General features: G+C 43.0%; 1 protein-coding gene across 3 annotated transcripts in view; it reads left to right on the forward strand.

Annotated features, from left to right (window-relative positions):
* The first annotated feature begins 2,370 nt into the window (after window positions 1-2,370).
* uckl1b (uridine-cytidine kinase 1-like 1b) overlaps window positions 2,371-27,875 on the forward strand; it is a 43,957-nt gene continuing 18,452 nt past the window's right edge. For 2 of the 3 annotated variants that reach the window (XM_079491438.1, XM_079491437.1), the window contains exons 1-3: window positions 16,218-16,519; window positions 21,205-21,401; window positions 24,963-25,069. In XM_079491438.1, the coding sequence (XP_079347564.1) occupies window positions 16,461-16,519; window positions 21,205-21,401; window positions 24,963-25,069 (363 nt within the window). In that variant the 5' untranslated portion in view covers window positions 16,218-16,460. Of the gene's footprint in view, window positions 2,441-16,217; window positions 16,520-21,204; window positions 21,402-24,962; window positions 25,070-27,875 lie in introns of those variants that run through there. The other variant, XM_079491439.1, reaches the window with a different exon arrangement.

Below are 27,875 nucleotides of genomic sequence, written 5' to 3' on the forward strand. Positions count from 1 at the left end.
GCCTAATCCAAGTGAAATTGGAATTGACAATGGGCAGACAGAAAATGTGGAATTGGAACACTGTTATGGTTCATGACGCTCGTACTTCACGAGCTTGACTGTCATGATTATTCATGACAGTCATGTTTCAGGGCTAGAACAAATTGAATCTGATAAATGGGTTCTCTCTCACCTGATTGGATGAAATTGGAGAAGGGGATCGAGACCCATTATTGGACAAACACTCAATGATTACTGTCAATATAGATTTAACATTGTTTTAACTAAACACTTTGTTTTTACCAAAACACATCACTTACAGCATAGCCTATATATAATGGTTAATAGTAAAATAATGTCACATTTTTACATGCTTAATTTGATCTGAACTCAGTTGGCACTGCAGGTTCTGTGTATATACTGTAGTGTATTGTGTAAATTGTTACTGTTTTTGCACACCTAAAGGTTACTTAAAGGTGCTCTAAGACCCCCAGTCAAATAATATAGGAAAGAGGCAAAAAAGGCGAGGTGTTGTGAGCTTGTAGATCTGCTATTTTCACAATTTAAACAAAAATGTAATTCCTCAACTCCTACAAATAGTACTTCATTGGGTCCCAAGTTCAAATATGATTATCTCAGGGGGTCACGGCCTGAAAAGGTTGAGAACCACGCTGCCATACAAAGAAAAAGTGTTTGGACACACCGACTTATTTGTGTATCCCAAAAGGTCAAATTAGCCTTTGTGATTTGGGGGATAACTATTTAGAACAGATAGGCCTGCATGTGCCACGGGGGTGCCAGAGGGGGCCTCCATACTACCTCCTCTAGGTACATAGGTGCCAGAGGGGGCCTCCATACTGCCTCCTCTAGGTACATAGGTGCCAGAGGGGGCCTCCATACTACCTCCTCTAGGTACATAGGCCTATTGATTTTTTGGAGCCGGCCTGCAGGCCTATAACAAATTGCAAACGTTTTTTCGTTAAAACATTAATGATCTATAGAGTATACGACATCTAATATTGCTATGGAGTGTTTATTCAGTAACATCTCTCCAGCTCTTTAATACACTTAAAACACATTTTCAGATATGTGGGACACCAATTTCAGGAAAGTGAACCACATTTATCAGCTTCAATCATATGGTAATTCAACTTTGACTGTTATTATGTTTTCCATCACTTCCAATTTCCAAAAAAAATAATTAAAAAAGGCATACAAAGATGGTAATTGGAACCCTATAAAATTTAAGCTTGTGCTCTCTCATGATGAAATTGCATGCATGGTATCCTGACCTGAAAATGAATTTCTGGAGACCCCTGTTACAATCACTCTAGCCATGCAGGATTAGGCCTACTGTAGGACTATATGGAGATATAATAAACACATTTTAAAATATCACTTACACAACATTAACATTTTCCACAATTTACACTAGGTTTACTTTGTGTTACTTCTCACTTCCCTTATAATATTAACTAGGCCTACTTGTAGAGCTATTATATTGTCTTATTATAGTAGGCCTACACCAGCTTGTTTTCAGTTTGTATTAGCACAGTCTGGTGGAGTCTGACTCTGACCACATGTGCATGTAACAAATAAAATAAACCTATTTAATAATCTTGAATTATAGCCTATATGCTAGTTTGTGTTTCACTGTGAGTGACATCATGAAATTGCATGCATTACAAATGGATACCTAGCCTATAATAGGCTAGGTCTCATATATTATTATATGAGACATTACATTATAATAGCAGAACGTCAGCGCACGTGGTGCCGGGCAGGCTCCGCCGCTCCATGCAGTGCCCGGCGCCCGCCCAAGCAAAAGATCCTTATATGATTACGAAGTGAACGCTACATGTTTTACAGATCGCAAAAAACAGGTGTGTGGTATTTTGGGACTTGTAGTCCGTGTTGGGGCCAGGGGTCATAAACCTTGTATCTCCATAATTAAACGTTTTCATGGATTTCCCCCCCTCCTAAATTAATGCCTTATTTACTTTGTCGTGTTAAATAAAATGCAGCATGTTGTGAACTATAGTAGATCTAATATTTTCTGGGAAAACGTCCCGTAAAAATAATACTGAATCAATGAGTTTTTATTATTTGTATTATTTGTTCAACTGTTTGGACTAAATAATAGTCTAAATGCAATTTAGATCCATTTGGAACATGTGTGGTTCTTTTCCCCATTCCCTCCAAACTTGCAAAGCAACGGTTTTGGAGACAGACATACAAGGTTTCCAACTTCCAGCGTTCGCTCCACAGACGAAACACGATCTTGAACTCCATATCCCATGGTGCATCGCGTCCCACGAGCCGTGCGGACAGCTGATTGTCAACAAGCAGGACCAGCAGCCGGAACAACAACAATGTCTGCCGTGCGTCGAGGAGGAAGCAGGCTCTCAAAGATGGAGCAGTGCGAGGCGGAGACTGAGAGACCTTCCACGGGATCGAACAGGTAAACGAGCGCTGCCTCGGCCAAGAGGGTTTAGCGGGGAGGTCAGAGCACTGCAGGAGGAGATGTTTAAATGGACGAGATGTTCAGATTGGCTGGTGTGAACTGTGAAGCATCTTTGTTGAAGTAGGCTACGACCTGTCGCGCACACAGCTAGTGTAGTGTGCTACTGCTGCTGCCTGCCATCGTGGTCATTGGTCTTTTTTCGGCAGCTGTACAGTACACCGTGGTACTGGTAGTACAGTGGTACGGCGGAGTTATAACTTATAAGGCAGGAAGTTAGGCCTACTACTATGTAATGTAACAACGTGTTCTATAATGTTATAAAACAGTGGTTATACAGACACTGTCTAGACGTTTTTGTTACATCGGTGTTTAAATAATGGACCTCATAATGGCCAGAGTGGCCATTATGAGGTCCATTATTTAAACTCCCTACTCCCGTAGTTATTAACGGGTTATTATAATTTACCCCTCAAGTCATGAGATGCTGCCATCATTTTGTCACGTTCCGTTGTCACTTAGATCTGGTCCATAGCTCTAATATGGGCATTAGGGGCAGGGCTATGGACCAGAGCTAGTTGTCACTTAGCTCTGGTCAGGGCTATGGACCAGAGCTAGTTGTCACTTAGCTCTGGTCCATATCTCTAATAAGGGCATTAGGGCTATGGATCAGAGCTAGTTGTCACTTAGCTCTGGTCAGGGCTATGGACCAGAGCTAGTTGTCACTTAGCTCTGGTCAGGGCTATGGACCAGAGCTAGTTGTCACTTAGCTCTGGTCAGGGCTATGGACCAGAGCTAGTGGTCACTTAGCTCTGGTCAGGGCTATGGACCAGAGCTAGTTGTCACTTAGCTCTGGTCAGGGCTATGGACCAGAGCTAGTTGTCACTTAGCTCTGGTCAGGGCTATGGACCAGAGCTAGTTGTCACTTAGCTCTGGTCAGGGCTATGGACCAGAGCTAGTTGTCACTTAGCTCTGGTCCATATCTCTAATAAGGGCATTAGGGCTATGGACCAGAGCTAGTTGTCACTTAGCTCTGGTCCATATCTCTAATAAGGGCATTAGGGCTATGGATCAGAGCTAGTTGTCACTTAGCTCTGGTCAGGGCTATGGATCAGAGCTAGTTGTCACTTAGCTCTGGTCAGGGCTATGGACCAGAGCTAGTTGTCACTCAGCTCTGGTCAGGGCTATGGACCAGAGCTAGTTGTCACTTAGCTCTGGTCAGGGCTATGGACCAGAGCTAGTTGTCACTCAGCTCTGGTCAGGGCTATGGACCAGAGCTAGTTGTCACTTAGCTCTGGTCAGGGCTATGGACCAGAGCTAGTTGTCACTTTACTCTAAAAGGAGAGGTTATGCTGCTTCGTGGTGACTGGAATAGACAGGATACTATGAATGACATTGGACTGTACAGTCTGATAGCTGCATGCTGCAGTGAGTCTGGTCTGACCGTCTGACTGTATTATTAGTGTCATTTGATTACCTTCTGAGAACTGTCTTGTCATCGGGACAAAACAAGCTAAACATGATGTAAGAAGAAATATAATACAAGTGACAAGTTATAATAAAGTTATAAAGTATATAAAGTATGCATTTACGTAGCCTATAGGCCTATACAAAAAAATAATTTACTTAACTCTATTAGGGTTTGGTTACATGTAAGTAACACTCTCAGAGTAATGTAACACTTGTGATTGTACAGTAAAAGAGAGAAAATAGATAATCTTTCCAGATATTTCAGATATTATTATATTATGTAACAGTAAAGTAAACATAACACATTATGGGGAAAGATGTGCTTACAGCCAGGACGATGATTGAAATTCTTTATGAATAAGCCCTTGAGATGTAGTCATAGAGGAAGAGGTCCTAAACACAACAATATACACACTTAGAAGTAGCACAAAAAACCCCCAAAACACTCAGACAAGCATAAAGAATAAGAGGGTTTAGCGGAGAGGTCAGAGCAGGAGGAGATGTTTAAATGGACGAGATGTTCAGATATTGGCTGGTGTGAACTGTGAAGCATCTTTGTTGAAGTAGGCTACGACCTGTCGCGCACACAGCTAGTGTAGTGTGCTGCTGCTGCTGCCTGCCATCGTGGTCATTGGTCTTTTTTCGGCAGCTTTACAGTACACCACCGTGGTACTCGTAGTACAGTGGTACGGAGGAGTTATACCTTATAAGGCAGGAAGTTAGGCCTACTACTATGTAATGTAACAACGTGTTCTATAATGTTATAAAACAGTGGTTATACAGACACTGTCTAGACGTTTTTGTTACATCGGTGTTTAAATAATGGACCTCATAATGGCCAGAGTGACCATTATGAGGTCCATTATTTAAACTCCCTAGTTATTAACGGGTTATTATAATTTACCCCTCAAGTCATGAGATGCTGTCATAACTTCATTTTGTCACGTTCCGTTGTCACTTAGCTCTGGTCCATAGCTCTAATATGGGCATTAGAGCTATGGTCCAAAGCTAGTTGTCACTTAGCTCTGGTCCATAGCTCTAATATGGGCATTAGAGCTATGGACCAGAGCTAGTTGTCACTTAGCTCTGGTCAGGGCTATGGGCCAGAGCTAGTTGTCACTTAGCTCTGGTCAGGGCTATGGACCAGAGCTAGTTGTCACTTAGCTCTGGTCAGGGCTATGGACCAGAGCTAGTTGTCACTTAGCTCTGGTCAGGGCTATGGACCAGAGCTAGTTGTCACTTAGCTCTGGTCAGGGCTATGGACCAGAGCTAGTGGTCACTTAGCTCTGGTCAGGGCTATGGACCAGAGCTAGTGGTCACTTAGCTCTGGTCAGGGCTATGGACCAGAGCTAGTTGTCACTTAGCTCTGGTCAGGGCTATGGACCAGAGCTAGTGGTCACTTAGCTCTGGTCAGGGCTATGGACCAGAGCTAGTTGTCACTTAGCTCTGGTCCATAGCTCTAATAAGGGCATTAGGGCTATGGACCAGAGCTAGTTGTCACTTAGCTCTGGTCAGGGCTATGGACCAGAGCTAGTGGTCACTTAGCTCTGGTCAGGGCTATGGACCAGAGCTAGTTGTCACTTAGCTCTGGTCAGGGCTATGGACCAGAGCTAGTGGTCACTTAGCTCTGGTCAGGGCTATGGACCAGAGCTAGTTGTCACTTAGCTCTGGTCCATAGCTCTAATAAGGGCATTAGGGCTATGGACCAGAGCTAGTGGTCACTTAGCTCTGGTCAGGGCTATGGACCAGAGCTAGTGGTCACTTAGCTCTGGTCAGGGCTATGGACCAGAGCTAGTGGTCACTTAGCTCTGGTCAGGGCTATGGACCAGAGCTAGTTGTCACTTAGCTCTGGTCAGGGCTATGGACCAGAGCTAGTTGTCACTTAGCTCTGGTCAGGGCTATGGACCAGAGCTAGTTGTCACTTAGCTCTGGTCAGGGCTATGGACCAGAGCTAGTTGTCACTTAGCTCTGGTCAGGGCTATGGACCAGAGCTAGTTGTCACTTAGCTCTGGTCAGGGCTATGGACCAGAGCTAGTGGTCACTTAGCTCTGGTCAGGGCTATGGACCAGAGCTAGTTGTCACTTAGCTCTGGTCAGGGCTATGGACCAGAGCTAGTTGTCACTTCACTCTAAAAGGAGAGGTTATGCTGCTTCGTGGTGACTGGAATAGACAGGATAATATGAATGACATTGTACTGTACAGTCTGATAGCTGCATGCTGCAGTGAGTCTGGTCTGACCGTCTGACTGTATTATTAGTGTCATTTGATTACCTTCTGAGAACTGTCTTGTCATCAGGACAAAACACTCAGACAAGCATAAAGAATAAATAATGCCTGGATCATTAATTCATAAATATCAATGTCATAAGCATTGGCCTACTGGTATACAGAATATTTAAAGTGCATTCGCATTTTAAAAGATGCTGAGAGTATCCTCTATTACTGTGTACTTTAATTATAGTGCAAATATTAATGTTATGGGGCTCCATTGCTCTGTCTCAGTACCCCTTGTCCTCTGGGTGCTCATCCCTGACTTAGCCACAAGATGGCGCCGCTACACCGGGACATAATAATGTATTGAGACTTGTCATTATTATAACAACTTCACGCAGCAATTACAGACAATTAAGACAATGAAAATGTGTAAGACATTATAATGATAGATAGATAGATAGATAGATAGATAGATAGATAGATAGATAGATAGAAGTTGTAAGACATCTTTTATAAATTGTGGAGAGCACTTAGGTTGGATGGGTGAACACAGATGTACAGGTGCAGGGGTCAGTGGCGTATCCAGGAATTACGTTTTGGGCAGGCAAGATGTGTTAATTGTCGTCTCCCCGCGCACAATCGTAGCACTAAAGGTTTTCAAAGAGATATATCTGACAGACGAGTAGGATACAGAGGCTGAAAGGCATGCATTTACATTCCAATGGGTGATTGAGGGTTGCGCTCTACCGCAACGGCCAATCAGCTGTCCATTAATAGTTCTCAGGTCTTGTTTTTGTCCTCTTTTTTTCTCATTGTATGGATTTTGGCCAGGCCAGAAATGGATTTGGACAGGCCTGCCCTCGCCTTATTGTAGATACGCCTCTGGCAGGGGTACATGATTCTACTGTACAGTGTACACCGCATTATGTAACAGTGTTTATATACTGTACAGTGTACATAGTAAGGGTAAGGCATTGACATTTGGGTCATGTCCACAACACCTGTTGGTTATGGCTCTGTCTGAAACAGTATCTCTAGACATAAAATGTGTGCCATCAACAAGTTTCATTCTATATTCTTCAGGGAGTGATTAATTCGCTTTACTTTAGAGCGGTGGGTCCAGGGTCCAGGCTAAGTTTGTTAATACAGCATCACAATAATTTTACTACATTTGTTAATACAGCATCACAATCATTTTACTACATTTGTTAATACAGCATCACAATCATTTTACTAAATTTGTTAATACAGCATCACAATCATTTTACTAAATTTGTTAATACAGCATCACAATAATTTGTCTAAATTTGTTAATACAGCATCACGATCATTTTACTAAATTTGTTAATACAGCATCACAATCATTTAACTCACATTGACTTTAACCATTTAAACGTTGGCTATCCAAAAGTAGCTGACATACAAGCTCATACATCTGCTATTTTTTATAATCTTTTAGCATAAATATTCTCTTCTGGGTGTCTCATTTTCATATGTGGCATCTGTGACCAAATATATCATTTATGATATATATATGAAAAAGTTTGAAAACCAATGGTTTAGAAAGAAGTGATTTAGGCGCGGTTGATGTTTAAATGTGACAGCCATGCAATAGTTGTGTACATGTTTGTGTAATTGAATTAACATTTTCTTTGTTTGTTTGGGAGGGAAACCTTGCATGTCCAAGACCGTTACTCTACAGGAAATGAACATGTTGTGAGCTGGCAGATAGGCTAATTTAACTACTTGTGTGCAACACTGTGTGTTGTATTGTACGACAACGTAGCGGGCATTGATTAAATTAAATACATAGATACAAGTTTTATGCCCAACAGCAACGATATTCAAGAACACATTTCGTATGTACAGGAAGTTCTCCATAGGCCTTTGGGCTTCTAAACGGCTCCTATTTCCTTCTGCCTTTTTATGTGCTAAAACACATGAATAAATAAAAAACTCAAACTCAATATGGAACTGTATAGGCGTACAGTAGAGTTGAGAAAGCAGTACATTGTAAATACATTGTTAATGGTTGCATAAATCTCTTTAGCATTGTTACACCAACATGGGATTTAAACCCTGGAGGGAGTGCGTCTCTCTCTGTCTGTTGCTATAGAGAGCGATGTAGCAGAACCACTACTGGCATAGCAACCAGCTCAGGGAATTGTTTAGACTTTCCTTTTCTTTTTTCTTTTCTACAGCTGTCTCTGAATCCACGTTAACGCACAGAAAAACTGTGCTATCTATTACAGCTACTGTACATACAGTATATAACTGGCCCTACATACAAACAGTGGGTCGGGAGTCGGGACCCATTTGTGGGTCACAGATATTTTTGTATGGGTCGCGAGTTTCCGTTGCGTTTCCTTTGATCCTTATTATTATTTCAAAAGATTTTCAGAAATGAAAAATAAATTTCAAGCACCCCCCCATAATAGAGAAATGCTAGGATTCAAGACTGAATGATCTGATCTCTGAGAATGATGTTTGTCTGTCTGTACAAGTTCTGAACACAAGGTGTGTGTGTGACTGTGTGTGTGTGCATGTGCGTGTGTGCGTGTGCGCATGTGCATGGTGCAGCTGTGCATGCGTCTCACACCCACAGTCAGCTGACAGGGTGTTGGAGCAGTAGTGTAGTGTTGGGTTTCATGGTGTTGTTGATGTCATCATGCTCTGCTGTGTGTTGTTGGGCGGTAGGGATATGTCACACATACATATCAATATGTGTGTGTGTGGGGCGGGGGGGTCGGGGGGCTGTGTAGCGGTGTGTGAGTACATGTGTTTCCTGCCATTCTGAATGATGCCTTATTACAGCAACACATTGCAATGCATCATTGGTACTTCTTGGTCAAGAGACCTCTGTCCGTCTCGTCTGGAACCCCGTTTTCTCTTCAGTGGATTGACCTGAACTTGCACACAGACATTGACCATTGTTCGGTGTATGGGGAGAGTGACGAAGCCACAATTTAAACTTTTACATTAAATTGAAGCTGTTTTAGCTAGGTTTTTTATGAACGTTCCTCGCAGACAATGGGATCTGTAGTCCCATATGGACGGTGGGTGGAAATGATGGGGATTTTGTTCTTTTTTACATGTTTCACATTTATTTTGTCCTTGCTCTCCCTCTCTCTGTCCATCCCTTTTTTCCTTTCTGAAAACTACAAACCATGGTTGCACAAAACTAATTTCACTCACGCCTGTAAACATGATGAGACAAGGAAGTTGATTCTGAATGATTCTGGGCATTTTTATTAATTATGTTTATTAAAGGATTCCCATTTGAGACACATGAATGAGCCAATTACAGACTGAAGATAGATGTCTTTGGACGGAGCATTCCAGAGTGCTATTGACCTATATAACAGTGTTACCTCTGTTTCTCTCTCTTTCTTGGCCTCACAGCGTGAAGCCACAGACCAACCTACAGACTATTCCTCTGTCGATCTGCTTCTCTGTTCAACTGTCTTGATTGGCTGAAATTTTCATTGACAAATTAAGAATACAATACGTACATACATATACAGTCAACAACATACAGTATATTTTTCACATATCTGTCCAGGAAACAGTAAGAAGAGTACAGACAGACAGACAGACAGACAGACAGACAGACAAATACTGATTAGGGCAGGGGTTTTCAACAGGTGGTCTGTGGACCACTGGTGGTCTGAGGAAGTATTGCATGTGGTCCCTAACCATTCATGTAGGATTTGTTGATTTTTAAAGATGGAGTGCCATGATTCTTTTCCAAACCCCTGGATTAGGGAATCACCTGGCCCAGGTGTTCCAAATGTAGTCCACAGTTCCCTGTCCCAACCAGTAGCTACTGAAGGACGGGACAGTCGGGACACCCTGGCCTGGCAGGTAGAGAGGGAGGGGCAGAGGTAATGACAACAATTATAATGAATATCGTTTGTCGGTCAGAAACCTCTTCTCTCCATATTAAAAAAAACAAAACGTAAATTGACGCCCTACTTGATAAGGCTGTCCCCGTGTGTTTAGACTGATAGGTTATTGGTTTACCTATGATCCTAGATTTCCTGAGGCAGTGAGGCACTACACTGTATGCATTTGATGTGTTTGTTTACCTTGCTTACTGTAAATCGCTCTGGATTAAGAGCCTCTGCCAAATGCCTGGATAGTAAATAGTATAAACGTGAGATGGGGACAGGTCAGAGAGTCAGTAGTTCTGTTCTGTGGATAGTAAATAGTATAAACGTGAGATGGGGACAGGTCTGGATAGTAAATTGTATAAACGTGAGATGGGGACAGGTCAGAGAGTCAGTAGTTCTGTTCTGTGTATAAACGTGAGATGGGGACAGGTCAGAGAGTCACTAGTTCTGTTCTGTGACCAGGTCAGTCAGAGGTGAGCTCCTCTGCTTTGCACACCAGAATCAAGTTATCTTTAATCTTGTTTGACTTGATCTATCACTAGGCCTGTCACAACTAATACATAACCGCCTGATGATCGCAATCATTTGAGATAATTGCAGTAATGTTTTTGCCTCATTGTCATAATCATCAGATCAGATCAGCCTTTAGGGATATTCTGTTTGTCTGTTCAACAACAACAATATATGGTCTATGTCTATGCCAGGTGGAAACTTCTTAGGGTTATATAGTGTTATAGCCGTTTTATGCCAATTTGTGTCCCAATTTGTATATATTTAAAAAAATAGGCCATGTTCTTGATCAAAAAGTACTCATTATGCACAATGTCCCATTTGACAAGTTTAAAAAAAATCTTTTGAAAATAGAAGGTACAAGCTCGACCCATGGGCCATGCCACATATTTGGGTCTGATGCCCATCCTGATTTTGGAGATGCCTAGAATCTAGATCACTGATTACTGATGTTTTGACAAATCAGATCTGCTATTTTTGGACAGAGTGCATACGTTGGTTAGACATACTAACAGTCCTACAGGCATTAGTCTGACAACACTGTTGCTCCTAACATGTGCGGCAGGTTAAAACGAACCCGTGGCTCCCGACATGCGTGGCAGGTTAAAACTAACCTGTGGCTCCCGACATGCGTGGCAGGTTAAAACTAACCCGTGGCTCCCGACATGCGTGGCAGGTTAAAACTATCCTGTGGCTCCCGACATGCGTGGCAGGTTAAGACTAACCTGTGGCTCCCGACATGCGTGGCAGGTTAAAACTCCCGTGGCTCCCGACATGCGTGGCAGGTTAAAACTAACCCGTGGCTTCCGACATGCGTGGCAGGTTAGACTGGTAGTACGTCGGACCAAACAGATGCACCCATTTTGGGCATGTGGTGCATTTTGAATTTTTTATGCAACATTGCAGCAGTCTGAATTACACCTAAACTGTGACATGTCGAGTTTGGTCAAAAGTTAGGAGAATGGGGTCCAGGTCAACATTTTAGCCATTGTTCGTTAACACATTTCAAGTTGCAAGTTGCAATACGGTAAAATATACAAATTATCTGAAAGTGATCGATGTGACTGTAAAAGTGTCTGCTTGGTAGAACAACATGTTTTACTATCGGTCATTATTCATGTCCTATCTTGCCTACCTCTGTATCAGTGTGACTCACATACCTTCAAGTCACGTAATGACACTTGCATAATCACCTGACAGTCAGACCTATTAACCTATCGCTTGGATGAAATGAACAGAAATGCCACAATTACCATCATTATTTCCATCGTCATTTTCCATGCCCTTTATAAACCACTTTCAACCTGGTGAATTATGAAAGAAAAGAAAACAAGAAATGATCACATAGTGATATTTGTCAGGTGAAAGAAGCGCTGTCTCCATTGTGTTCTTGTCTCTGTTGTATTCTCCCCCCACTCCCCCATATTATTATTAGTATTAGTATTAGTATTATTATTAGTAGTAGTACTAGTAGTATTATTAGTATTATTATTATTTTAGTAACGTGTATGTTTGTGTGTCACAACCTCGCAGCCGTTGTTTGCGTTCGTTTCCACGACGTTCTGTTCGTGGTTCAATGACTGTTTTGTTGTGGCTTTGCTGCTGTCCGTCCTTGCAGTTTAGCGCATAACATTAGCTGCTGTTGTGTTAGAGAGGCAACCTGCGCTTGACTGTTCATGCCGTTGTTTGCTGAGCCAATCAGGACTAGTCCCGACTAGGAGCCATAGTCGTCATTAAATTTGAGTAACGGCCAAGCTACACCAGGCTTTTCTCGCGCGTTTACCCTAAACGTGCGGCCCGCTCCGCCGCGCGTGCGTTTTTTAAAAATAGGACTGCACCTAAATTCAACGCACACGTTTAGGGTAAACGCCCGCGTTTTGTGCGAGAAAAGCCTGGTGTAGCTTGGCCGTAAGACATAGGTCAGGCTTCACCTTGACAAAAAGAATAGAAAACAAACAAAAAACATGTGTGAGCTTGTAAATCAGCTAATTTGAAAAAGTATAACATTATAAATGATGTTGCCTCTGTTGGCCATAGTACATTATTTATTTTGATTGGTACCGGCCATTATTAGCCACATATTTGTCCTGTATATTTCAGTAATTGGCTTTATACAGTATATTGTTGCTGTCAGGCAGAAACCTCTTATCTCCATATTATTCTAACTTTTTGTGTTTTTTCCGTAAATAAATGCCCTACTTGATCATACTCATCATCATCATCATCCTCATCATCATCATCATCATCATCATGGCAGAGTCAAAAGCGATTATCTGTCCTACTCATCCATTCATTTGCTTTCCTTTTGCGCTAGCTGAACTAGCTGAACTCTCCATCTGTTTTCCTGCTGGTGACTGTGGAGTCCAATATGTGAATAGAAGAGCCAGGGGCAGTTTGGGCACAGCAGCGTATAGCGTCACACAACAGCATCAAAAGTAACAGATCCACAATCGCTTGTAGATCATCTGCTACTTTTGCTATTTTTCTGAATCCTGAGTTTTGGACAGACGAGGTTGTCACCCGACAGAGACGATATTAAACTTGGATGACCAGGGTCCCCCAGGGCCTCTACCCGTGGTCCAGGGTCCCCCAGGGCCTCCACCTGGATGACCAGGGTCCCCCAGGGCCTCTACCCGTGGTCCAGGGTCCCCCAGGGCCTCCACCTGGATGACCAGGGTCCCCCAGGGCCTCCACCCTTGGTCCACACCTTTCCCGTCCCACTGAAAATAGATGATCTATTCTACAAGCTCAAAACTCATTTTCCCAAAAGGACATGCATGCATGTATTACTATTTAATTCGGTCTGACCAGAAGCAGGGATAAAACATAATATGATTTATTTAAAGACGTTTACGCCGCGGACAAAACCAACTCTTGTCGTGACAAATCATGACAACAAACACAATTTTTTGCTAATGTTCATCGGCAGTGCAAGTGGCAGGTTTTCCAGTTTGACACATGGCAGCAGAATTGTTACAGCTGGCACTAAAGCACTAAGAGAGGGCTAATACATTAGTCGAACATACACATCAGTGGAATGTTGCTGGCAGTAGCCAAGAACGCCACACCCACAGTGACTCGGCACTACCGAGTCAATATTTCATTAGCACACCAACATAGCTGCTTACTCACTACAACTTCCTCAAACTAGACTAGAGGTCCTAAAAAGTGATGTTGAATTTCGGTATAGCCTACGGTTGTATAGTAGCAGTAAACACTGCAGTAAAGCCCTGTTGGAAATTTCGGCTATAAAATCTTGACAAATCGTCTCTTAAGCGGGGGTCTGGGCTGGGCCAAATACATATAAATTGATTCCTTGACGTGAAAACGTTTGAGAACCACTGATCTAGTAAGTCCAAGTGCTGTCGTTGGTACTTGGTAGTGGCTCCTATCCTATGCTCCGTGACTGATGTCTCCATCTCCATTAACGTATTGCATGGTGAAACAAATCACATTTATTGTCTCCACCAGGCCGAAGGCATGGGGAGACAACTCCGTCCGTCTGTGTGTGTGTGTGTGTGTGTGTGTGTGTGTGTGTGTGTGTGTGTGTGTGTGTGTGTGTGTGTGTGTGTGTGTGTGTGTGTGTGTGTGTGTGTGTGTGTGTGTGTGTGTGTGTGTGTGTGTGTGTGTGTGTGTGTGTGTGTGTGTGTGTGTGTGTGTGCCAACGATGAACCTCTGCCCCAAAACTTCCAGAACGGCCTGTTATAGTGCCACCAGGAGGAGGCCAACTTTTGTAAAACACATTTTTTTATATTATATTTTGTCCTAAAATCCCGCAAATTGTTACACAGTATCTCTATAGTCATGTGCTCAAGACAGATCTGCCCGATATTTCATATTCCATCCTGATTGGCTAACATTGGCTTTTAAAGTTTGCAGGATTGGCCAGTTTTGAACAAAAAGCCTCAAAGCATGAACGCAGCGTGCAAATGTATGTGAAATCTTTCACAGACGTTCCTACTAGGCTGAGGAATATATCCCACCCTTTTCACATTGGCCTGTTATAGCGCCACCAACAGGTGGACTTTTGCAAAACACATTTTGTTTTCAACAAAATGCCTCAAATCATCCAATTGCCATCCAAGGCGTAAGAAGAAATGGCACCAGCGCCACCAGGAGGCCACAACCTGACCTGCCCTGTTGGAGACCTGTGACCCGAGGGGCACTTTTTCTAGTTTTTTTTTTTATTCTAGCCCTTTTTTCTCTCCACAATTTAGTCGTTATGTCAATTGATTCATTCCCACATTTCTGTGTTGTCACAGCTGTTGTATCTTACTGGCTCACCTGCCAGTGAGGAGCCCCCACTGGGAGGATGTGGCACCTCCGTCACTACTCCTCCCACCCCCAACACTCCCTGCTGAACACTAGGAGCAGTGAAAGTATATTTACAGAAAAACAGTGGGGGTCATTTCTTCTCCAGTTGTAAAATTGCAGACAGGTGCTCTTTAATGACATTTTTGAATTTGGCATTTCTCTCAAAAATAATCACATGACATCACACCTACCTAACTATACCTACATACCTACCAACTCACTCACTCTGATTTTCTCCCTGTCTCTGTGTGTGAGCTGTTTTCTTCATCACCTCCAGTAAAATATTGTGACAGTGACTGTCAGAGACAGATGACACGCAGCTGTGTGTGTGTGTGTGTGTGTGTGTGTGTGTGTGTGTGTGTGTGTGTGTGTGTGTGTGTGTGTGTGTGTGTGTGTGTGTGTGTGTGTGTGTGTGTGTGTGTGTGTGTGTGTGTGTGTGTGTGTGTGTGTGTGTGTTGTCAGAGTTGCCATGTCTGTTTATTATAAGTGACTTTGGGCTGGTTGCAAACATTGGAAGTTGTAGGTAACGTTTTTTTGTTTTACTTGTTTCTAAAGTGTAGTTATTTATTTGTGTCTTGTTTTCTAAATGTTGGTTAAATCAGTGGATCTCAAACATTTTCATGTCCAGGACCCACCTAAATTAATATTGCCTATTTCATTCCATGCACTCGCATCCGAAAATATCTCAATCTTGTGCCAAGGAACCCCCATACAAGATTTGTATTTGTTTCAAAAATATTCTGCATATTTCACCTTATTCCAAGATTGGCAACTCGTTAAGCTTGTAATAAGCAGATTGCTTATTTTCTAATATTGTGTGTGTGTGTGTGTGTGTGTGTGTGTGTGTGTGTGTGTGTGTGTGTGTGTGTGTGTGTGTGTGTGTGTGTGTGTGTGTGTGTGTGTGTGTGTGTGTGTGTGTGTGTGTGTGTGTGTGTGTGTGTGTGTGTGTGTGTGTGTGTGTGTGCGCGTGTGCGTGTGCGTGTGTGGTCATATCATGCCAGCAGAGAGGGGAGGTCTGGCTTTAACCTGCTGCTATTAATACAGTGTAACGAACATAATCTGGAGGATAGGTTATCCTCTTACGTTTTGTTGGGCTGCATGGCACGGACAGGGGGGCGGGGCTCCACGTCAGGAGCAGAAAGAGGAGGGAAAAAGCACTTTCATTTCTAATGCGCTCTCTGTCTCTGTCTGTCTCTGTCTCTCTCTCTCTCTCTGTCTGCATAGCTCTCTGTTTCCAGAACACTGAATGGAGTAAATAGAAAGCAAAACAGATGTTTCAAGCATAGTTTCGTTTCTCTCCCCAGTCCTGCCTCTCTGTATTTACTGCAGCTACCTCCTTCTTTCTTCTCTTTTTCTCCCTATCGCTCTGTGGTGGATGTGTCTCACCAGAGGCTAGTAGTGGCACTAAGTGTTGACTTGTTGTTCTGAGTTTGTGTGCGTGAGAGTACAGTATACGTATGAGTGTGTGTGTGTATACGTCAGTGTTGTGTGTATGTGTGTGTGCTCATGGTTTTTCCCTCCCTCGCTGACGGTAAAGACCCAGTTTAACGTTTAAAACAAAAACATATTAAGTAGTAGAGCTCCCGCAGTAGTGGAAGCCTGCCTGCTGTTTTTGCAGTATGAACTCACTTTCCACGGGAGCTAGGATATCTGGCTGCTGGACCCTAAGACAGGACAGGTAAGTGCACTGGAGTTTATTCTTTGTTTCCCTCACTTTCTGCTGCCTTTTCTTCAAATGTTGTTCTTGTTCTTTTATTGTTTGTTCAGTTGTTTGGTTGGTTATAGCTCCAGGTGAGCTGCCTGCCTGCATGCATATGCCAGAGTTAGTTTACTAGCGCTTCTGCATGCTGGGGCCACTCCCCTGTTGTTGTGAGAAGTCACCCAGGGGTCCATTCCCTGGCTGTCAGCTGTCACTGTGTAATGGCTGGAGGGACTACGAGCTACTGCACTTTAGGCTTAACTGCTTAAACCTCACTTATACTTTAGTTATGTGCTTGTGCTGGTGTCGTGCTTGGTGAATAGCAGATCTACAAGCTTGCAGCGCATCACCTTCGTGACACCTTGTGAACTTGTAGATATTTACGGCATGCCAACATGTTCAGACCCTCTGCGCTGGCTGTACACACTGCAACTGTACTTGGTTCTGCTGCTCTTGTTTTCCTAGCAGATAGATGTTGCAACGCATTGTGAGCTTGTGTTGTGAAAATGATGTGTTTTAAAGTGTCAAGAAAGTAGGCAGCTATTATTAATTAGCCTTTGACCCGTTCAATCCGGGAAAGCAGCTGTGTCATTTTAGATTTAGCTATAAGCTATAGTGTATAGTATACAGTATACATTTTTCAGAAAAAGATAATCATGCAACTGCGTATTGACTGGCGTTCTATTTATTTGTATTTGTATTCTGTCCTAAGCGGGATCTCTTTTTCTGTACCTCTCCAGTGTCCAGTGTCCTGTGTAATTGCTGTAATTCCATGACAACAGGATTCCAAACACAATTGTGTTGTGTTGTGTTGTGTTGTGTTGTGTTGTGTTGTGTTGTGTTGTGTTGTGTTGAGTTGAGTTGAGTTGAGTTGAGTTGCGTTGCGTTGAGTTGTAGTCCAGTGTGGCAAGTAAGAATGGAGCCATGGAGGTCATGTCAGTTAACACATATGTGCCGGATTGTCAGTGAGTTGTTGTTTTTGTACAAAACTAGAAGCTCGACCCGCCTGCACAAAACTACAGCCTGCACTGCAGCACCAACAGTGTGTGTGTGTGTGTGTGTGTGTGTGTGTGTGTGTGTGTGTGTGTGTGTGTGTGTGTGTGTGTGTGTGTGTGTGTGTGTGTGTGTGTGTGTGTGTGTGTGTGTGTGTGTGTGTGGTGACACCCACCGTCTTGTTTACTGTTTACTATTATTATCGACTGGCCGCTGCAGGAGAGGCACAGATGGATTCCTGCATCTGTCTCTCCTAAAAGAAGCTTCTCACTGTTTATGCTGTTGGTTCTTAATGCTTAATTGATATATACCCCCACCACTGTACACTGGTGTGAAAATAAGCTTGTGAGCTTGTAGATCACAACCATACTATAAATCATGCTTTTAGGTTCCCAGATTTGTGTTCCTGTCACACGCTCGGGTCATGAGGCTTTTGCTTTTTACAGGTTTTTTTTACGAGGGGGAAGAAGTAATGTGAAGTTCTGTAATCATGGGACAGTGAGGTCAAGGCTCAATATACGCCAAACTAGGCTAATCTTTTATGGCACCCTGGTTTGGTTTTTAACTGATAACCCCATTCTGTACTGTACCTTGCACTGCACGGCATGCATGCACTGTTGCCACATTTTGTGAGAGAAATAAGCAACCATGTCTATGAAAACTAGCCCATAAGAAGCGACTATATATAGGTCACATGAGCACTTTAAACCTATAACAGCTATTTGAAAAAAAAGCTCACAACGTGCATTGGGAGCTTGTACTGTACATCTGCTATTTTCTAAAGAGTTCTTGAAATAAAATGTTAAATATTTGGAATATTTTGGATTTTAGCAACACACATCTGGTGCAGTTATTTCAGATGGGGGTTAAGGAGGGACTCATTTGGCGGTCCATGATGACATGTCGATGAAAATGTTTGAGAACCACTGGTTTAAACAACATCAGGGTAAAAAAGCCCAAATAAGCATCTACATTTCACAAGTTCTGCAACCCGCCAACTACCAATATTTACAAGCTACTTTACAGTAAAACAAGCCCAAAAGTTGCTTCTAATAAGCGGACATGGCAGCACTGCATGCATGCACCAGTGCACTACAGCAGGGGTTCTCAACCCGTGGGTCGCGGCCCCTAGGGGGGGGGGGGGTCGCCAAATTATTTTGGGGGGTCCCCAAAATAATAATATTTGTTTTGCAACTGAATGGCTATAAAATAGAAATGAAGAGTTTACATAGAACACATAGTACATACATAAACTTTCCTTAATGATTATATCCGGTTTCAGTATTCATTTATTATATATTTTCTCTATTGAGGTTATTTTTGCAGTCAGTTTGTATTGGGGGGGGGGGGGGGGGGGGGGGGTGCGGGGGTCGTGAGACATGGCCAAAGCATTTCCGGGGGTCCCCAGCCAAAAAGGTTGAGAACCCCTGCACTACTGTATGTGTGGCCCCCTGTGTCACCACCCAATCACTGGCTGTGTTCTAACTTCTAGCACAGGTGAGCTGTAAGGAGATAAGATAACTCTCTCTCTCCCCCCCTCCCTCCCTCCCCCCCCTCCCTCTTGCTCATTCTCTCTGCTGTCTGTCTAACGGTTACCTTTGACCCCTGAGAGATAACTCCAGTATTGGTGGGTGGTGGTGTTCAAAAATCTGCTCTGGAACACAACCCTGTTTAGTTGTAAAAAGACAGTGAAAGTAGGTGAGGGCTGGTTGTTGATTCACAGACAGACAGACAGACAGACAGGCAGGCAGGCAGGCAGGCAGGCAGGCAGGCAGACAGACAGACAGACAGACAGACAGACAGACAGACAGACAGACAGACAGACAGACAGACAGACAGACAGACAGACAGACAGACAGACAGACAGACAGACAGACAGACAGACAGACAGACAGACAGACAGACAGACAGACCATTCAATGTTTTCCACATGGCGTCTGGATTTCTGCAGAGCTCAATGGGCGAGCAGTGCACACCTCGGTCTCCCGGATACTGCAGTAGGTGGTGTTGTTAGCAACTGTTACCTGGGTTCAGATAAACATTTACACATTGCACTTCTTTGTGTTTTTGCGTACGTAATAATGAGACATTTTTAAATGTGGATCTGCTACTTTTGATGCTTTTATGTGACGCTGTAGTATGATCAAGTAGGGCGTTATTTACACAAAAAAAGGTTAAAATACAGAGATAAGAGGTTTCTGCCCGACAGCAACATAATATTTAAGTGTGATGTATAGGTTACCACTGCGTCTAAGGCCTAATCAGTTTCAAACCTGGTGTCCCTATTTTGAGCATGATGCCAAAAACTTTTCGAACTTTTCAGCCAGTGTTGTCAGCTATTTTTGCTATTTGTTGTACGATGAAAGAGTGTGACTGTGATTGCATCAGCACTGTCTAAGGGAGTAGTTCTCCTTTATTCAGTGGGAGCGATTCTGAAAGTGGGGGTCCCCAAATTATTTGAGTGATTATAATGCATTATAGACCCGACCTTTAAGTAAAGTGTTACCGGATAGGTGGTTAAATGGTCATGGGACAGTCAAGTTGGCTGGCCTGGGGGAAAGTACTGGAAACTCAGCAAATGGGACAGAAGAAATGTTGACTTGAGTGATTGTTGTTTGGTGAAAAACTGTCTGGCTGCCTGGCTGGTCTGGTCTTTGGCTGGACAAACTGCATCTTGCATCAAACTCTGTTCAAAGAGGAAGCCTGTGGTCAGCGTTAATTTGCCAATTTTGCTGTCTCACATCAGAACCTGACACTTATGACACTGTTTTGGTTCCGCCAGCTGTTTTCTGATACTGTAAACTGTGAAAGTGTCAAGTCATGAATGGCAGAGTTAACTTGTTGTCAAAGCTCTGAGTTATTTTTTAATCAAATCTCTCACTCTCTTCTGTGGGAGACAGCTGGCCTGTTCCCATACATGGAAGAGGGCCTGTTTTGAATGGGCTAGTTTGTTATTTGCATGTACTCTCCAACGACACTGGACCGTGGAAGTTAAGTACAGTGTGCACTGTTTCTAAGCAGAGTTGTATTATTTAAGTTTATTATTGTTAACTGAAATAGTTATTAAAAATAACTTACATGGTCAGTTTGCAGTAGAGATTCGTGGGATTGGACACTTCTTTCTCTTCTGCTCAGTGGAATGTTCTTGTGCATTAAAAGCAAGTCTGCACATGCAGCCATTACACTTATCTGTGTAGGCAAAGCTCACCTCATGATAGTTTGTATAGGGGTGCAGCATCAAAGTTTTATGACACAATCTTAATTTGGGTGTGACGCTGTGGATGATGACCAAGTAGAGGATGTCAGCATTCTGTATGAAAACATGTTGAGTTCATGACACAATCACACCCGTGTGAACTGAGCGGTGCAGGCTGCTCAACAAGACCACTGGCTGGCTGCAGTATAGTTATAGTGCTGAGTGCTCACTGCTCAACAGTGCCGCTTTAGGTCACCCAGTGGTATTGCAGGTGTTCGTACACACACACACACACACACACACACACACACACACACACACACACACACACACACACACACACACACACACACGGCCAGTCATTGGAGCGGTTAGGTTAGTTACCGCTCAAAAAGAGGAAATGTCATTATGAAGACCTTTAAATCCCAACAAAACATTCCAGTTGATGTTCTTCTGTGTGCTTCCTGTTTTCCAGCGGAGGCGGCGAGGCGGAATCACTGGACAGGCTCCTCCCCACGGTAAGCACGGGTCTGTCGCCGCGGAAACGGACCACCAGCCAGTGTAAGTCGGAGCCCCCGCTCCTGCGTACGTCCAAGCGGACCATCTACACCGCCGGACGCCCCCCGTGGTACAACGAACATGGAACCCAGTCCAAGGAAGCCTTCGTCATCGGTAGGACCCCAGAAACAGCTGCAGTGCTGCACTTCACACCACAATGCATACTAGAGATGAATGTGTATTTACTTTTTTAACTTTTTTTGTTACCCCAATGTTGTCGTTCATTCACATGTATCACGCGCCCAGGCATTTTTTACATGGCTCAAATTTTGAGTGGATAACACTTAAAATCGCTCGTGAGATGATTTATAAGTATTTTTAAGAAATATTCCATCAAAAAGTGTACGACTGAAATACAAGCCACTTGGATGATGCTCTGAGAGCTGTGTAGGAGTTTATAAACAGATTTTTGATATAGATTTGCTGTTTTTAATTTTTGAGTGGTGTAAACCACTCCTACAACTGGCTTTGTTAGTCTGTCTGTCTGTCTGTCTGTCTGTCTGTCTGTCTGTCTGTCTGTTCGTACCAAAAAATGAGCATGGTTGCTACGGTCACCCAGTTCACCCGGGTGTGATTTCATTACGTCAGACATTACGTCAGATCAGAGCTGATCAGGCTATATAAGACCTTACACCACTCAGTTCACACGGGTGGGATTTTTTATATAGATTTGCTGTTTTTAATTTTTTACAATTCATCAAATATTCTCTTTTCTTCATTCACCGCAAAGGAAAGTCACAAAACCATAGATTATTCACGAATTCAAGGCTTCACAGGGTGAGGAATTGGTTGGAAAAAATGTCACTTCCGGTTTTATTCCTTCAACGTGGAGTTTTGAAGTTGAATAGTCTTACAGTATGTGCTGTATAGGAGGGAGGCATGTCTGATAATATGAATATGTGTTGAATTAAGTAAGTGTCTACCTGTACCTGCACATAATGTACCTGGTGAAATAATGACCTTGTTCAACAGGTTATGGACGGCTGTTGAGCAGAGCTGCATACATGAACCACATAGCCCCTTTGTTTGAACACTATAGTAACCCTATGGGCTTGTCATAAATAGATATGCAAACATTCAGCATTAATAGCAGATCCGCAAGGCGTCCTTATTTTTGAGCATGTCATATATGGCAGAAATGATCCGAAATTGTCAAAATATTTGTTCTAAATCGGGGGGAAAAAGCAGATCTCACTGCGATTTGACACATTTTGGGCTTGTAGATCAGCTTTTTATGTTTGCAATTTTTCATGTGATGATGTATCATCATACCTCATCAGACTCATCAGGCTTAATTCCACTTATGTAAACCCCAGCATCCGTATTCTAGGGAAAACCTTTGCAGCACGCATTCAACGCCTTGCAAACCGTGACGTGTTTTCAGCAAAGATATTTAATGTAGCGGGAGAACTGAAAATGCACCAGTATAGAGCCCTGAAGCTTTAAGTGATTCAATCTGAGAGCCTGGCGGTCGCCCCTCCAGTCACATGTCCTCCTAGCAGACGTGGTGAGTTAGCAGAGATTGCCTCACTCAGCCTCCAGATAACGGCTGGCTTTGTACAGGTTGTCAGGAGGACGTATAAGCAATCGCCATACTGTATTCCCCACTAATAGCTATTGACAAGCTCATCCTGTCCCATTATCGAACATCGTTACCCAGTCATGGCAGTATTTCCAATTTCAAATACTTTTACTTCTACTGCACTATTTCGCTGATCCAAATATGGTACTTTTACTCCACTACATTTATTTGACAACTTTAGTTACTAGTTACTTTGTAGATTGTGATTATTATTTCAAAACATGCATTAACCACTTCAGTCCTATATACATTTCGACCATTTGAAAATAGCCAATCTACAAGCTCACAATGCGTTGCGGTGCGGCACATGTAGAGCTGCTATTTTCAAAAGATTTTTATACATTTAAAAACTTGAATTGCCACATTCTGCATAATGAATACTTTTACCGGTGTAGTTCTATATTGCAGTATTGAGTACTTTTTCCACCACTGCTTGTGCCAGAGGAAAGAAATCCCCAAGCACACATTTTGGGTTGTTATAGGACGTTTTCCTTGCGTGCCCTGGCTGCCTCTACAAGCTAAAGCTAGACCATGTTATAGTGTTTCATAGGTCTTGAAAGGTTAGCATGTCTTCTGTAGACAAACGTTCTAATCCTGCTATCGTGTGTACATTGTGTGTACAGAAGTAGACGTAAAGTACAACTTGGTCTGTCTGATTCATTGTTAAACAAATAATGATTTAACTGTGTTTTGTTTTGGAACTTAACATTGGAACATTACATCACATTTCTGTTTTTAGGATTTGTATAATACATTGCACATGGCAGATATGACAAAGGAGCTAAATACAAAGAGCCTATTACTGAAATTGTGAAATGTACAAATAAATGACCAATGATCAAAATAAATAATGTATTATGGCCAAAACAGGCCATATAAAATCACGTATTGTATCATGTATTGTACAAACCTGCAATAAAGTATAAAAAAAATAGAATACAAATTTCAAAAAACTAATACAAAATATTTTTCTGCCCCAAAATAGGGTTGAGTGGAGTGTGGTTAAAGGAGCGTGGACAACCACTTGTCCATACAACGATGGAAAGTCATGATTTATGTCAGTTTCATCCAGCTGTTTTTATGCAGATGAATGGAGGCGATTATAACAATTATACAACTTAATTGTGACTAGCTCAACTAATTGCTATTAGGAGATGATGTAATAGTTGTGACAGGCCTACAGTACATGAAACCTGGGATGTTGGGTCTATGTTGTTGACACACTATGCATCTACTGTACCTGCATGACATTACTTTGTCCTCTTGTTCCGAGGTGGGGAGGCAGTATTATGACCATAACATGACTGAACACATTTTGTGCCGAAGACGTCTGTGGACGTTTTTGGTATTACCGCACGGGCAGAGCCCAAGACGTCTGTGGAAGTCTTTGAAAAAAAATAATATATATATATATATATATTTTTATATATTTTTTTAATAAAATAAAATAAAAACTGATCTTTTTTTTTTAATACGTGGTGCCAAAGTTTGTGTTTTCGCCATTGAGAATGCATTTGGCGTTTAAATTAAATAACTCAGAAACTATAAAACATTTCAAAGTAAAAAGTTCCAGCATGTGTCTCCACAGTCAGCTGAATTATAAAAAATCACACCCGTGTGAACTGAGTGGTGTAAGGTTTTATATAGCATGATCAGCTGTGGTCTGACGTAATGTCTGACGTAATGAAATAAGGTAAGGTATTATGTAGCCTGATCAGCTCTGATCTGACGTAATGAAATCACACCCGGATGTGATTTCACAACTGGCTTTTTCTGTGCAGAGAAAATGACCATGGTTGCTACGGTCATCCAGTTCACCCGGGTGTGATTTAATTACGTCAGAAATTATTTTGAACATAGCAACCATGCTCATTTTTTTCTGCACACAAAAGCCAGTTGTAGGAGTGGTTTACACCACTCAAAAAGCCAGTTGTAGGAGTGGTTTACACCACTCAAAAATGTGAATGGATTTTCTAGGTGAAAGTGATTTTTGGGCAGTTTTGCGTGGGCTCTCAAAGTGTTAAAAGGATGCAGTGTGTTTAGGTTGGTTGTGTTGATGTGTTCTGATGTCTTTCTGGTTGGTCGTGTTGTAGGTCTGTGTGGTGGGAGCGCTTCGGGAAAGACCACCGTAGCCAGGAAGATCATCGAGGCTCTGGATGTGCCATGGGTGGTCCTGCTCGCAATGGACTCCTTCTACAAGGTGTGTGTTTGCAGTGTCCCACCTGGATTATAATTCCCAAAATGTTTACTGTAGCTCCTTCACAAGAGTCATCAGGGCAGAGATATCATGAAGGCTAGCGCCGCCATGGCCCCTCAGTTTGGCCTTCTGCCCGTCAAAAAATGATCTGCCCTCAGCCTGAGCCCTGAGCCTGCCCTCTCTCACCCAGCTGATTGTACCATTTCCACCTCTACCTTTTTCGAGGGGCGCTAGCCCCTCCTACAGGTTTAATGTTTGTTTTTAGTTCAATGTTTGGTGGTCAAATGCGGAAGTAGACCGTTCTTCCGGGTGCTTCAAAACGCCACTGAGCAACTTCTATTGAAATGAATAGCGGTGGGGGCGGGGCTGTCGTTCCGGTTCGGCCTCTATCCTTTTATTGCTCTATGGGTATGGGTCATATCACAACCTCATGCCCTGTCTGGATTAAAGGAGTAGTTCACCCCAACAATGTTGTATTTTATTGAGGGGCACTAGCCCCTCCTATGTCCAGCTTTGAGTGTTTGCGTAAACACAAACATTGAAGACAAAAGTGTGTAAACACAAACATTGAAGACAAAAGTGTGTAAACACAAACATTGTGTAAAGACAAACATTGAAGGCAAAAGTAAGGACGCAAATGGTGATGGTGGTTGGTGTGATTGGGTGGGACATGTGCCATTGGTTGAGAATATGATGATGTATGATGATGTATGATGATAAGAGCAACCTCACTTCACACAGGTGTGATTTTATCAATTACAAACCCCATGAAGCCTTGAATTCATGGAGATTTTTGAACGGCTCTGCAAGTGACCGACTCTATGAGAAAACAAGTCATCAATGTGGACACCAGGAAGTAGTGGCTGTGCTTTAGGGCACAGCATGGGGATCCTAACGAATAAACAACAAAGTGTCCATTTGAAGAACAGTTTGTGGAGGGTTGGTCCAGCAACCTCTAGACACGGTTTACTGTGATTGAAGAACAGTTTGTGGAGGGTTGGTCCAGCAACCTCTACACGCAGTTTACTGGGATTGTTCAGCTGATAACAGTTTGTGGAGGGTTGGTCCAGCAACCTCTAGACACAGTTTACTGGGATTGTTCAGCTGATAACAGTTTGTGGAGGGTTGGTCCAGCAACCTCTAGACACAGTTTACTGGGATTGGTCAGCTGATAACAGGGACCACCACATTTTGTGCATTCCTCAAGAACGTGTAATCATTCTCAACTGTTGAAAGGGCTCCCAGAAAAGAGAACCTTCATATCCTTTTTGTCTGGCTTGTGACGTCATGTGGCAGCCAAGTCTATGGACCTTTTATGTTTTCTTTAACCTCACTTCACTTTGATATCATTTTTGGTAATTTCTCATAATAGGTTTAATGCAAGCCTTAAAGTAAATTTAGCTCAGTTGTCTTGTGGTTAGAGTGTCCACCCTGCATGGGACTGGGAGGTCGGGGTTCGATCCCTGGCCGGGTCATACCAAATGGGACCCAGTGCCTCCCTGCTTGGCACTCAGCATCAAGGGTTGGATTGGGAGTAAGTCCCTGCGACATACTAGTGTCATGTCCAGGGGTGTACTTGTACATCAAGCTCCCTCACGCTCAGGCTTACTATTTACTTAATTAAAGTCAATTAGCTCCAGCATTGTTAACTTCCAAGTCCTCCATAAAAAAGGAGAGGCATCGGTCTTGTTATGTAATGCTGTCACAGCCTGGTGACACCGTGACAGTAACCCAAGGCTCTTGTATACTAACTGTGGCTTGCCAAGCAGCCCCTCCTCCCGCCCCCCACCACTGGGGTGTATGTACTATGTAGGTCTCCTCTCCTTCAAGCCCTCCAGACCATCTGTCCTGTCCTGTTCTCCTCTCCTCTCCTGGGGTCAGCTGTGTGAACACACACCCTCCTTTTGGCACTGAGCGTGAGCTCCACGGTGGACATGCACCTATCCAGTCTTGGTTTATATCGTCTCTGTAAGGGTGGAAACCTTGCATGTCCAAAACTGTTACTTTTCGGGAAATGCTCATTTTCATCCACGGTCCCCACATAAAAACATAAAACAAAACAGCACTACCCACAGACAGACACGAAATGTAAAATAGACGATCTACGAGCTACTTTTGCTAGACACTGTCGACAGAGTATGGCATTAATGTATGAGCATCGTAGAAATCTGGAGATACGAGGTTTCTGCCCGACAACAACGATGTGCTGTGAAGCTGGTTCATGAAACAGAGACAGTGATTGGTTTCCTGCAGGAGTGGGTGTGTGAGTGTCACACACACGTTGTGCCAAATTCCTGGTCTGGAATTCACACACGTGCGCACGTGCGCACACACGTGCGCACGCACGAACGCACACACACACACACACACACCAACACATAGGAGGTCACTATGTACTTGTCCAGCCTAAATTTAGGTGTGCTAACAGCACTCCTAAAGAGGTGTGTGTGTGTGTGTGTGTGTGTGTGTGTGTGTGTGTGTGTGTGTGTGTGTGTGTGTGTGTGTGTGTGTGTGTGTGTGTGTGTGTGTGTGTGTGTGTGTGTGTGTGTGTGTGTGTGTGTGTGTGTGTGTGTGTGTGTGTGTGTGTGTGTGTGTCGCGCTGTGATATGTGCAGTTGTGCATGTGTCAACAATCATGTGCCTTGGAATCGTTTCATTGCAGATAGTTTCCTGCACATCTTATACAAATGTGATGATTGGTGATATGTGTACGTGTTTGCTCGTCTCTGTGGAAAACTTACTTTTCAACATTCAAATAAAGAAAATAGCAAGAGTAGCAGATCTACAAACTCAAGCTTGAGCTTGTAGAT

This window comes from Electrona antarctica (genome assembly GCF_951216825.1).
Source record: "Electrona antarctica genome assembly, chromosome: 2".
NCBI lineage: Eukaryota > Metazoa > Chordata > Actinopteri > Myctophiformes > Myctophidae > Electrona > Electrona antarctica.